Here is a 13,449-nt window from a genome sequence, read left to right on the forward strand (position 1 = left end):
ATTCACCTCAGTCAGGGCCCAGTGGACTCTGCAATTCCGTATCTGTGGAATTTGACATTTTCCTAAGATCCCCTGAAGTTCAGCAGTTTTGCTGGAGAATTTGTCATTTTGTTGCAGCCAAGTGCCTGATTTTGAGTCTGTCTCCCCACCCTTCTGGAACCTGCCTCTTGCTCTCCAGATTTCTCCACAAGAGGGCATTTATTGGAATTCATGTTCTGCACCGTACCATGCAACTGAGCAGCAGGGGGTTGGGAAGCCAGAGCTTACAGCCAGGCAAAGGGGAGCCAGAAGTGTAGGCTGGCAAGCTAGGCGGCCTGGAGAACAAACACTACAGCCGCTAGGACCTTGGGAGCCAGGGTAATGAGCTGCTGAAGAGAGGTATAAGCTCCCCCTTCCCTGGCATGCATGAGGGGGAAAGGAGGTGCTGAGCCTGGCTGCCGAAGAACACTGTGGGTGCTAAACCTCTTGGGAGAGTACAGAGAAAGAACCCATCCTTGGAAACTATTGTTCATGAATTTCACATCCGTGAGCATCTTTGTGTCTGGGCCAGTGCACGTGTGGGGATTGAGGAGAGGGGAACAAAAGGGTGATCAGTTAATGTCACAGTGGATTTTAGGGGCTGTGGCTGCAGAATTTGGTCTCCCCGTGCCATGGAGTCCAGGGGGCCCTGACTACCAGACATGGATTCATTATCCGATGCATTTATTTGAGAAGCACACTGAGGCATAGAGAGGTTAACGCCCAGGGCTGTACATTAGGTGGGGCCAGAAATGTGAAGAGAAACTCGAAGTCCTGACCCCAGCAGCCACAAAACTGGTTAGCTCTTATTCCCCCGAGTAGAGGGGGAGCCTGGGTGGTATAGGGCCTGTGCAGTCAACTCTATACCACTCCTTCCCAGCCCCACTGATGCAGCTGGCATGGCTGGGGGGGAAGGGGAGGAGAGTGGGACTAGAGCACCGTTGGACTCCAAAGATACCTAGCTCCTTCGAGGCTAAGGCTCAGTGCAATCTAGAGCAACCCTTACGCTACTCTAACTTGCTCCAGAAACTGAGCCAGTCCACAGCCAGCTCAGAATTGGGAGGGCATAAAGATGGCTAAAAGCCACCTCTGCTCTACTCCAGCCCGGTCCCAAGGATCTAGCACCAGGTCTCTTGCTTTAATTACTACATCACACTGGCCCAAGGTAGGCTGAGGAGATACCAGAGGTTTGGAAAGTCAATTTAGCAACTCAACTAGTTAAGGAATCCCACTCATTTGTCTTCAAGCATTAACAAAACCAACTTGTAGCATTAAATGTAGTTCTTCCTTATGCTGCCGACTGCTATAAATAGCTGCCAGTCATTCAGTACATGCATACAGTACACCGATGTTATCAGCTCTGTTTTACTGGCTCTTTGTTTTCTGGAAGTTTATTTTATATATAGAAAAGTGCTCTGCTAAGATGAAAAAAAACCATCCTCTTAACTACATCACTTTTCTGGTCTCCCTTACGTTCTCCCACACATCCCACACTCTCTCCTTTCTTTCATTCATTAGAGCCCTAGTTCTAAAAAAAAAAAAAAAGAAGCACCTTTCTGTTTCTGTCAGATTTGTGTGCACTTTGTTTTATGCATGACTTGGGAAGCATATCATTGTAAGTCTGATTCAGACCACAGGCTCTGGGACATTTTGTGTGTGTGCTACGTGTGCTGACGTTCACCCTTGTGCTGCCTACACACTACCACCCCACCCTCCCAGCCACACAGCAATTTCAGGCTTTAACATTAAAACCAAAGATTTAGTTAGGTAAGAACAAAAATCATAAAGGACAAAAGTAGAAAATAAAATGTCTAGAACCCCTAAGTCTGTGGCCCTGTGCCACAACCATGTCACAGATACACGGTCCTCTTAGAAATCACTGAAAAATATGCCAATATGGACTATTAACATGGCGGTGTTTTTCATAGATTCCAAGGCCAGAAAGGGACATTATGACTATCTAGTCTGACCTCCTGTCTAACACAGGCCATAGTATTTCAACCAAATGACTCCAGCATCAAGCCCATACCTGCTGGTTGACATAAAGCTAGACAGACATCAATTTTTAATGATGGAGAATCTACCACCATCAGGTTATGGAGAATCTACCATGTTGTGGTAATGGTTAAAAACTTGCTCCTGAATTTGTCTAGCTTCATTCAGCTTCCAGACACTGGATCTTGTAATGCCTTTTTTGTCAGGGTCAAATATTCCATATCTCAAATGGGGTCATAGTTTATGCACACTTGACTGGTCTTATCAAAGCCTGACCCACTTGCTGAGATGTTCGTTAGACTTACCACGGCCCATGTACCCACACTGCGTTATAGTTCAACTGTCTGGGTTTTTTAATCTGCCCTTGGAGCAAGCAGTTTTGCTGGATATTAAAAGGACATTAATCTAGGGGAACATGAACTTTGTCCTGCCAGGAGCCAAAGGGATGCACCTAATTAGCACAAGGACAGGCTGATTCCAGCCATCCTCCTCCTTGAAATAGAGGTGAGAGCCGCGGCGACCACAGGTCCTACCATGTAACACTCCATCTTGATCAGTGTGTCCATTCTCTGCATTGAGATGGAGCAGTGCATGATGGGACCTGTCGCAGTACCTCAGCAATAAAGGAGATGGTGGGCCAGAGCACATGTATGGTGTAATAACAGTCGTAGCAATAGGACTTTCTTGGCAGCCTTCAGATTATTAAACCTCTGCTTTAGCCTGAGACTCAGCCTTCCTCAATCACTTTCCCCATCTAGAAACCAAACACTGGGATTTACTGTTAAGTCACAGTGAACAAATCAGTGCATGTGAACACAGGGTGGAGGAAGGGGAGAACTGCTGGTATTTCCGTGACTTCTGGGACACAACAATCAACCAGAAAACCGCTACTCTCCTCCCTGCCCCACAGAAAGCTCTTGCTCCCACTCCCTCCTACTGCCGGCCTGGCCCATCTGCCCCTCCTTTCCCCCTCACCAGCCAGGCCCTGGGAGGTATTTAGCTGGTGATAACCTCCTCCCTCAGTTTCAGCTACTGGGAAGGGTGTTCGTGGATGAGGGTCTCCAGCCAGTGCCGCCCTTCTACTTTTGCCTGCACGTGGGCTGGGGGGTTGAGTCTGTTGGGTAAAATCACAGCACTGTTGAAGTCAATGGAAGTTTTGCCACTGATTTCGCTCATTATTTTTAGTTCATGTCCCAGTCTCTCTCTGAATGCTCTGCAGAGGTTCTCCACAAAGGGTACAGAGAGCCCGGCCGAGACGCTATGCCAATATGACACAGTCTCAAAGGAAGCTTGTAATAGGATAGAGCCCAAGAACACAGGCTGGTTAGTGCCTTTAGGAAAAGAAAGTACATTATATAGCAGCATACAGGAATGGTCTGTGTAATGGTTACAAGGCTTTAGATCATTGGGCTAGAATACTGTACCAGCTTCTCACCAAGGCTGTGGGTCTCAGTGGAAGGATATATAAACAAGCCAAATACCTAGAACGCTTACATTAAGAATATCACCATAACTATAATATTAGCTCACTGTTAACTCTGAGGGTGCCTCTTCTAATGCTAATAACTTATAGGCTGGTCCAAACCCCACTGAAGTCAATGGGAGATTCTCTGGCAATGCCAGTGCTTTGGATCATTTTAATCCGGAGCCATGGATCCCAAAGCACTTTGCAAACTATTGACAAAGGAACAGCTTCACCAGTCACTGAAAAGCAGTTACTTCTGGGGTGAAACCCAACACCTTTTAACAGTTCCATGCAACAGTTTAGGAGAGATGGTCAGGAAGGATATTATAACCAGCTGAAAATAAAGGGGCCATTTTTAAATAGGCAGAATGCCTTTTAAAACTAAGGATTCCTGCTTTTCTTTTTTTGGAGTTTGACAACATACACATTCACTCCTGGAGAGGTAGTGAGCCTGAGACACTGAAAAAAAGATGAAAAATCTTCCCCAAAAGAGGACAGATCACATTTTTTTCAGTGTAGAAAACAGCATCCCTGCTGAACCAGAAACATGTTTAATGAGCAGGCACTATCTCTGAATTCCTCTTCCTTTTGTTTTACTCTGTAGGTTTTATCAAAGAGAAGAATCCCATTTGCTATTCTTTAGACTAGCATTACGCTATTAAATGCACCATTTCACCTTGTTTCCCTTTTATTGAATGTCAACTTCCAAACTCCTGGTGGCAGTTGTTCTTCCAATTCTACTGCCTAATTTCCCTCTTCTTGCAAGCAGGCCTGCTGCCACTGTACCTCACTAATAGCTTTGGCATCTGTACGCTGGAAAGCATTCATCTTCATGATAAAATAAATCATTGCCACCCCTTTTACTCTTAATTCACTACCAATTTTTTTTGGTTAAATCTGTTGGTGGTTACTCTTTGCTCCTGGGTCCTACATTTAAGCTTTATTGCGCCTCACTGGGCATTGCAAAGCAGAGCACTTTGTCCGGTCTTATTTGTCTTGATAATGGGTTTCCGAACTTTAATTAGACATGAGGTAGCAAAGCCTGCTCTGCTATCCTCTCCCCTCCTCTCCATGAAGAGTGCATAGGCTAGTGCCCTCTGCTGATGGGAAGGCATATTACACATTTACAGTTTCTCCTGTCTCGTAACAGCGCACGTTATTTTCATATGCACACACACTGATTAAAACAATAAAAACCAAAAATGAAATCATGCCATCAGAGAAATTACTCAAATAAGTGCCATTTTACCTGGAATGTAGAAGTTCTCACCTGGGAAAGCTGTGATGGGTTCTGCAAATGGAAAATAATATTCTGATTTTAGAAAGGAGAATGTTTAAAACAGAAGATCACATTGGATGCGTCCCTAGTGACTTATCAGTGACATCTCCTCAGGCCCGACATCAGCATCTGTGACCCCTGTGACTAAATGGGGAGCCCTAATCCAGTGGTTCCCAAACTTTTTACTAAGGCAACCCACCAACTGTATATAAATTCCTGGGTGGGGCCCAAAATCATACACCAGCATCCTCCTCCTCCTCTGCTGCGTTCTCCTGGCCATGTGAGGAGACACTCACCACCTGCAGCAACACCCTCTACCCTGGCAATGGTGCAAGTGATCCTACTACACGCCCGAGAAAAAAAAAGTTTGAATCAGAAACTGCACATTCAGTGACAATGGGCTAAATGAAACAGACCACAAAGATGGGCTTGCAAAATGTGCTGATAAAACAAATGCCCATTTGTTATCAATGAAGTTATCAATCATTACCTCTCTAGATACTGTAAGTGGCTGTTGAAGGGGGTATTGTGGAGTTACCTTGTTGTCCGGGCTGTGGTAGGCTTGTCTTGGCAGGCCAGGGGGGCTAGGTTTTCTTTTGCATTTAAAAGGTGGTAACTCTATCTAGCAAACACTGCGATCATTCACAGGAGCCCCTCAATGGAAGCAGGGGTGTGGATTTCACAATACTGAAGAGGCCCCTCTTTCATAGACTTATAGACTTTAAGGCCAGAAGGGACCATCATGATCATCTAGTCTCACCTCCTGCACATTGCAGGCCACAGAACCTCACCCACTCACTCCTGAAATCGACCCCTCACCTCTGGCTGAGTTACTGAAGTCCTCAAATCATGGTTTAAAGACTTCAAGTTACAGAGAATTCACCATTTACACTAGTTTAAACCTGCAAATGACTTGTGCCTCATGCTGCAGAGGCAGTGCCGGCACAACCCATTAGGCGACCTAGGTGGTCGCCTAGGGCGCTGACATTTGGGGGGCGGCGACTGCGGTGGCCGGATAGTCGGCCACTGCGGTCGTCGTCGCTATTTTGGGGGCGGGACCTTCCGCGGCCTCTGTCAGGGGTGCCATTTTGGAGGCGGGACCTTCCACCGCCTAGGGTGCCAAAAGGCTGTCGGTGCTCCTGTGCAGAGGAAGGCAAAAAAAACCCCCAGGGTCTCTGCCAATCTGACCTGGAGGAAAATTCCTTCCCAACCCCAAATATGGCCATCAGTTAGACCCCGAGCATGTGGGCAAGACCCACCAGGCAGACACCTGGGAAAGAATTCCTTGTAGTAACTCAGAGCCCTCTCATCTAGTGTCCCGTCTCCAGCCATTGGGAATTTTTGCTACTGGCAGTTACCGATGGGCCACATGCCACCAAAGGCAGTCTGAGATTAGCGTGAGCTAAAAAATTGGATTTAGATCCAGACTTCAGGGTACAATATGCCCCAAATTCAGAAGTGTTTGAATTCAGGGATTCACTCATCATAGAAATAGGAGCCTGCTACCAAATCCCAATTTGAATCAGTGTTCAGATTCCAAAACACCCTGAAAGGTGGGCGGTGTTTGGATCTGGGGTCTGGGTTCCAGCCCATCTCTAGTTTCAATTTTCACAGGCCACGTCACTTCTGGCTAGCCATGCATCCCTCTGTCTTACAGTTTCGATAAACAAAGGAGTGTGATTTTTGCAGTTACTTTGAAGGAGTGATCTGTTACAAATTACTGGATCTGAAAAGCAACAATCAGTGCTTATTAGTGATTACTTGCTCTCAAAAGTAATAGACTTCTGAGTATTTTTAGATTACTTCTGCATTACGCCTGTGAGTCATAGAACCAGGCTGTGCCTGTATGGAGCACTGTGAAATCATCGCTCAAGTTCAGAACACGAGTGACAGGTTTTCGAAAGGAAAAAATTATTGAGAGTTAGAGTTCTTTTCAGGCTGAAAAGGAATCAGATTACTTCCCAGATTACATTTTGAAAACAGTAGCCTGTTACCCTTGTCAGTTATTTTTATGGTGCTGACAAAGAGGGAATGTGGTATGCGCATATTGTTTCATATTACTGTGTTGGCTTCAGAAGTGACCTTACAGCTGAAATAGCGTTACATTTTTCAGTTAAAACCATTTAAAAATCCCTTTGTCAGGCATAATCAAAACTAAAATATCACCATTTACTATTAGGTTCATAGGTCCAGATTTAAGTTCCTGAAAAGATACAAGTAAATCTTTGTAGCAGTTTGAAGCAATTTTTAGAGCTAGTGTCTAACATTTTTTGGACCTTTATGACTTACAAAGGGCTTTGTTTTAACGCTTAAAGCTTTTCTTACATGTAGATAAAAACAAAACATTGGCTAATCAGGCAAGTTTGAGTATTTTAAAAAAGCTAGAAAAGAAAAGTTATTAGCAATATTCATCATTCACATTTCTTTCTTATGCTATGGACGCCATACCATGTTTGTCAAATGCCAGCACAGAATTTTTCACATGCAACATTAGCTCTTTTGGCACGAGGGCAAGCGGTCAGTAGAGTTCAAAGCTTCAAAGAAACTTGGACCCACGGAGCTCAGAACCACTCCAGGACAAGAAGTTGACCTCTATTCTATTCTATTCTATTCTATTCTATTCTATTCTATTCTGGCTCTTGTACTGCTCTCATCACCGCAGTATCTGAGCCTTCCAGCGGTGCATTAAGCAATGTGACTAACAACTGTTATGTGTGGTTCATTTTCCCGCTTGTCCTAGTGCCCTATCTTGCTGAATTTAGGAGGCCCCTGGCAACCTGTGCAGAGACATCTTGCTGATGTGAACCTTTTTAAGTACACCTTGGGCCACGGCCAGCTCCAATGGAAAGACTCTGATTTCAGTCCGGTTGGGTGTGGCCAACAGCCAAGCACTTCTCCTGCCGCTGTACAGAATGGGAGGCCCACTTCCATGGACGTCTGCCAACACAGACCCCACTAATTAGATATTTTACATAGTCCAACTCCACCCACCACTCCTCTAGGGCCAGACCCTGCCAGGACATTGAAATCAATGGGAATGAACATCTTGGCAGATTCTATCCCATGTTCATTATCTGGGGACTGCCATTAACTAAATACAATAGAGGGATGGGTAGGCTAGACGGATGAACAGTTGAATTACCATTCCAGTGGTAAACCTCTAATAAACGTTTTTAAAGCTTATGTAGCTTTCATGTTTAATGAACCTGTCTACCTGACTTTTGCCCTGAACTGGGAAATGATGAATTCTAGCACAAGCTTCTCTTTCATTATTGTGTTAACACTGCTATAAAACCCCTCTGCTATTTATTTCTCATTAGAAAAGGCTCCTATTGAACCCATCAGTCCCTCCAAGCATGTAATGCTGACTGGCAGCTGGTTTCCTGTGTCTAGCACTTTCCTTTTAAATTTTGTGTATGTCCTTTTTCTACAGAGTATTCCTTAATAACCCCACCTATTGTTTCAGCCCTCCTCTGTAGACATATATATTCCCCTTGATGCCTTTGACACCAGTACCTATGTTCCCTAGGGACTTATTTTCCCTGATATCCTTCAGAGGCAAAGAGTAGCTGACTCTGACATGAACATGGACTACTTTTGCTGCATGCAACAGTGATTCTTTGTCTCATTTTGTGCATACCAGAATCACCGGGTGTAATTCCATGAGCTGTGTTATGCTGGAGGTCAGACGAGATGTCATAAAGATCCATTCTGGCCCTAAATATCTATAAGTCTGCGAGACAGATGTTTACGTACCCATACAATTCTCTAGGGAGATATCGGAGCCAATCCGGATGTCATCGATGGCAATTTCTCCCGAATGTCCTTTGCGTATAACACCATCGAACACAATCTACAAGCAAATCAGAACAGAAATGTCACCGTTAGGCTTCCACTCCCAGGCAGCGCAAGCAGTCCTTGTTCCCCTGCGAGAAAGAGCCGAAAATGTGCTCCCCACTTTTCAGTCACACCTGAGAAGCTAATGGCAAGGGGCCAAATGATGGCATCCTTACCCGGTTTTACCAGTCCTCACTCTGGCAAAACTTCCATTGGCAGTGAGAGTTCTGTCTGAGTAGGGACTGAGTGAAAATTCAGGGAGTTCATCCTTTGGCCCATCAGTTGACAGCTGGATTCCCAACTCGCAGTTTGTTTGAATAAAACTTATTTTTCAGGGACTACAAAACAGGGCAATTGACTTGGGGTTTCATTGTTATCATGGGCTCAGCAGGACTGAATCAGCATCGTTCCAGTGAAGTCAATGGAGCAACATAGATTTATACGAGCTGAGGAGCTAGCTGATTGAGTTAATACTGGACACGGGACATGATAAAAAAAGAGGTTTAATACCTGGAGTAAGTTTAAAGTGATAATAGTAAGCTGTGAAAAATGCTGAGTGAAAATACCTGCATTATTTAAGTAATATTCAGTTAGTTAGTTAGTAGCTGTACATCATTTTTAACATGCAAAGTACTATCTAAATGCCAGGTACCCTATCTGGAAGCACATTGCGTGCATTGGCATTTTATTAAAAAGCCAAATGAACGCACACAAACCAGCAATGCATCTCCAGGGACACCGGTGCAAAGACCTTTGCTTCATGTTTGTAGCCATTGCTTCCTTTCCACTGATAACTTGAAGCCCAATCCTGCAGTCCTCCCACAAGCAAACTCCCCCTCCCCACCCCCCGGATCTCAACTGGGAGTTTTGCAGGAGTCGAGACTGCAGGGTCAGACCCTAAATTCCACGGCGCGGGGACGATGTTTTCCCTTCTGTTTTGGACAATGCTGAGCACAGTGACTCAATAAGAAGTAAGAATAGGCAGCATGTGTTCTCTGGCTAGCTGGCTGAGCTTTGGCTTGTCTTACCAGCCAACCGTAGCTGCTCCTTGGCTGGAGAAGAGATTGATACACTGTTCTGCAAACCCTTTCATTAACTTCACAATGGGGTGCTGGCAGTTTTGGAGAGGTTTTGCAGGACTGGGCACATGGGTTGTATCTATCTGGGCCCGCTCCTCTTCCCACTGACACAATGGAGGCAGGATCAGGCCATTAAGTCTGCTTGCCTTGAATGGCTTCTGGTCTCAAGGTGCACACAGACCTGATTTCACCCTCCCCCATCCCCAACCCACAGACGTGGAGCCAAGGTCAGGAACCTGGTGTTTGCTTTTTTTTCATTCTCTTTTTCAAAGTGGGCTCCCTCCCTCCCACCTCCCCACCTTTCTGCTGGCAGGATTTGTGTGTGTTTGCTCCTTAGGGCTTTCTGTCTCTTGTCAGATTACCTGATCATCATCTAAAAGGAAAGGGAGGAAAATATTTGTAAAAGGGGAGATTTCAGGAATATAAAAGGCAAGAGGATGAACAAAGCCCTAAGTCTGCGTATAAGGACAGGCACATTCTGAATAACAAATAGAGTGTTATTTAGTTACTATAGCAACATAAGAAATACAATGAAAACAGCTCCACTCAACAACGTTCCCTAATGATGAATGGGCACAGCCCTTTGAAATATTGACATAACTATCACTAAAAGCCACTGGAAGCTGAGAACAAATGGCCCTTTATCATCTTACTTGATAGTCCATATCGTAGCTTGGCAGAATGATCCGTCCCTCTTTCCACTCATCCCCTTGGTCTTCCGAGATGATCCACAACAGCTTTTTCTCCTGGCTCGCTTCCCGCCACACCTGCAGCATTATCCCGCTCCCACCAGATGCTTGGTACTGGAACACCATGCAGACAGCACTCCTGGGCAAGTAGAACATGGGGCTGACGAGCCGAGCACGCTGGTCCTCTCTTCTTCCACTGCTCTGCAGCCGCACGTAGCTTTTACTCTCTGTTCAAGGAGAAAAGCAGTAAAACCTGATCAGATCACTTGTTAGCATTTGTCATGAATGTTACACCTTCCAGTTCTCAGCTGGGGAGGACAGCAAGCACAGCTGATGGCACCTCATAGTTCTCATCCAAAGGAGAAATTCTCCCATAGGAACCCAACGTTGTCCCAGAGGGTTGATTACATTTCCACCTGCTAATTGGACCAATTTTCAAACCCAGGTAGTTAAGTTAGGGCACTGGGATCTATAGCTGGATGCTCAAATGGGAACAAGAGCCCTAAATGGGTCTTTGGGTGTCCATGTTGATTTGAGTACCCAGGGGCAAAGTTGGGTGCTCTAACTTAGGTATTCAGGTTTGGAAATGGAGCCCACAATATATTCTTTGTGTGCTGCTTCATCTCTTGGTTCTTCTAAAGGACATCAACTCATATGTTGCTTCATGGAGTATGCTGGTCCTTAGAACCAGGGGTGGCTCCAGGCACCAGCACAGCAAGCGTGTGACTGGGGCAGCAAGCCGCGGGGGGCGACGTGCCAGTCGCCATGAGGGCGGTAGCTTCGGCGGCGGGACCAGTGGACCTCCCGCAGGCGCTCCGCCGAAAGCCGCCTGCCTGCCATACTTGGGGTGGCAAAAAACATAGAGCCGCCCCTGCTTAGAACCTACACTGTGGACATGCAGGGGCAGCCTTTTTGAGTATCATATAGTGATTGAAACTCACACACAATTGTTTAGCAAGTCTTTTGCTGTACAAAGCCAGGTGAGCTTCATATTCAGGTTCAAACATATTCCCAAACTGGGATTTCCTTTTTATTTGGAACATGAATACTGGGCTTAAATTTCTACTGGTGCCAAATCAAAAAATGGGCAGAAAGAATGAGTGTGTCCATTCTTGCTGTCCGTCCAGCATGAACTAGCTCAGAACATAGTCTCAGAGGATTCACAACATGGATCCCAACAAAATACCATGGGCAATATTTACGGCAAATCTGAGGTGTCTCTCATTTTAAAAACAAACAAAAACACTGCTGCACATTCATTCAGCACCATTTCATGGAGGGGAGATACACAGGGTGGTAGCTGTTGGGACAGAGAGACTGGAATAACAAACTGAAAACTTTGTTCCTGCTCTTGGGAAGCCTGAGACGTAGGTCTGTGAAGTGACAACCAATAGTGACAGAAAAATTCTAGAGAAAAGAATTCTGTGAAAAGATCAGGATTTTACAGGGACTGAGACAAAACTAGCCCTGCCAAGGGCTACAGTGCAAACAATCCAGATAAATCAAGAGATATTACTGGGAGTTAGAAAACCGGTGCTGTATCAAGCATACACTCAGTACTTCTGTGGAGTTTCGTGTTTGAAAGAGAAATACCCACTGTATAAATAAAAAGCCTGAGCAGTAAGGGAGATGTCTTTTTCGCCAGCAGCCATAATGTGGTAGGATACCAATAATGACACTGGAAAGCATAAGCCAAAGATTGATGTAATTAGGACAAGTTTCAGTGCAGTTATAGTCAGAAAAAATGACTCTATAATAATGACATTGTGAGGGGTTTCATATTTATTCTGCCTGAAATTTGCTTAGCTTACAAGCTGAAGTTGATTTTTCTAACCGCCAGCATTGCAAACGCATCTTACTATCTGGATATCAAGCTTATCAAGCTGTGTTCTTTGTGACTCTTTTCATCACCAGTGGTAAGTACTTTGCAATCAAAACCTAGCTGACAATTTTGTTGATGATACGTGAGGCAGAATAAACCCAGCTCTCAGTTTTTCCATGCTGTAGCTGGATTGGCCCTGAAGTGCAAATAAGAGATCAAACTTGTTTTTGTAAGAAAAATAAGCAAATATGACTCAGACAGTATTAAACACCAGGAGCAGGTGTGTTGAGTGCAGTGATGCTTTTTTAAAACACACAAGTCACTTTTCGGACTATAACCATATAACAATATCTAGGGAGGAGGAACAGATAGCAGTACTTATAAAGGCCAACCACATCTGATCACACAGGTGAAGTCCACAGATGTAACTGGACTCGGAAATGCATGTAGCAGCAAAAGGCCTTTGGCATGGCACTTGTCTGGGTTGATCTAGACTACTCAATATCTTTATCTAACCCATGGCATTAAAATAAATTCCACAAAAGAACCATGTGGTCCACTCTATGCGCTACTCCTGCAATACAGTATGTGGAAGCCCTGGAATTCTGAAATACATTGAATTTAGAAGGAAAGTTACTGCTGATATTACTGCAAAAAGAACAGGAGTACTTGTGGCACCTTAGAGACTAACAAATGTATTTTGAGCATAAGCTTTCATGCGCTAAAACCCACTTAATCAGATGCATAGAATGGAACTGTACTTTATGTACTCTATAGCTGGTATGTGTCATTAGCATACCATGTGACAGCCCTTTTCTCCTTTCCTTCACTCTGACACAGATACCACCGACTAAGTGTACGTCTAGACCCTTAGGGGTAGCGATCGATTTATCGGGGATATTGCGATATATATCGATCCCCGAACGCGCTTCCCATCGATTCTGGAACTCCACCAGAGCAAGCAGCGGTAGCGGAGTTGATGGGGGAGCTGCGGACGTCGATCCTGCGCCGTGAGGACGGGAAGTAAGTCGGAATAAGATACATCGACTTCAGCTACTGTATTCGCGTAGCTGAAGTTGCGTATCTTACATTGACACTCCTCCCCCCGCAGTGTAGATCAGGCCTTAGTGATGTGTAGTTTCCTCTCTCTACTGCACTCCTGCTGTCTTAGCTCCTTTGACCTTGATGGGTGGGATTTTGAAAAACTCTTAATTGGCCTAAGTCTGCTCCCACTGAAGTTTTACCACCAATATCAACAGAAAAAT

The 13,449-nt window shown here is 45.0% G+C and overlaps 1 protein-coding gene across 6 annotated transcripts in view; it reads right to left on the bottom strand.

The window, feature by feature from the left end:
- NRP2 (neuropilin 2) overlaps nucleotides 1-13,449 on the bottom strand; it is a 140,302-nt gene that overhangs the window by 27,197 nt on the left and 99,656 nt on the right. For 4 of the 6 annotated variants that reach the window (XM_039494120.1, XM_039494126.1, XM_039494125.1 and 1 more), the window contains 3 exons: nucleotides 10,327-10,589; nucleotides 8,514-8,610; nucleotides 4,728-4,769 (listed from right to left, as the gene is read on the bottom strand). In XM_039494120.1, the coding sequence (XP_039350054.1) occupies nucleotides 4,728-4,769; nucleotides 8,514-8,610; nucleotides 10,327-10,589 (402 nt within the window). The remainder of the gene's footprint in view (nucleotides 1-4,727; nucleotides 4,770-8,513; nucleotides 8,611-10,326; nucleotides 10,590-13,449) is intronic. The other 2 variants (XM_039494121.1, XM_039494123.1) reach the window with 1 other exon arrangement.

This window comes from Mauremys reevesii, linkage group 11 (genome assembly GCF_016161935.1).
Source record: "Mauremys reevesii isolate NIE-2019 linkage group 11, ASM1616193v1, whole genome shotgun sequence".
Taxonomy (NCBI): Eukaryota; Metazoa; Chordata; order Testudines; family Geoemydidae; genus Mauremys; species Mauremys reevesii.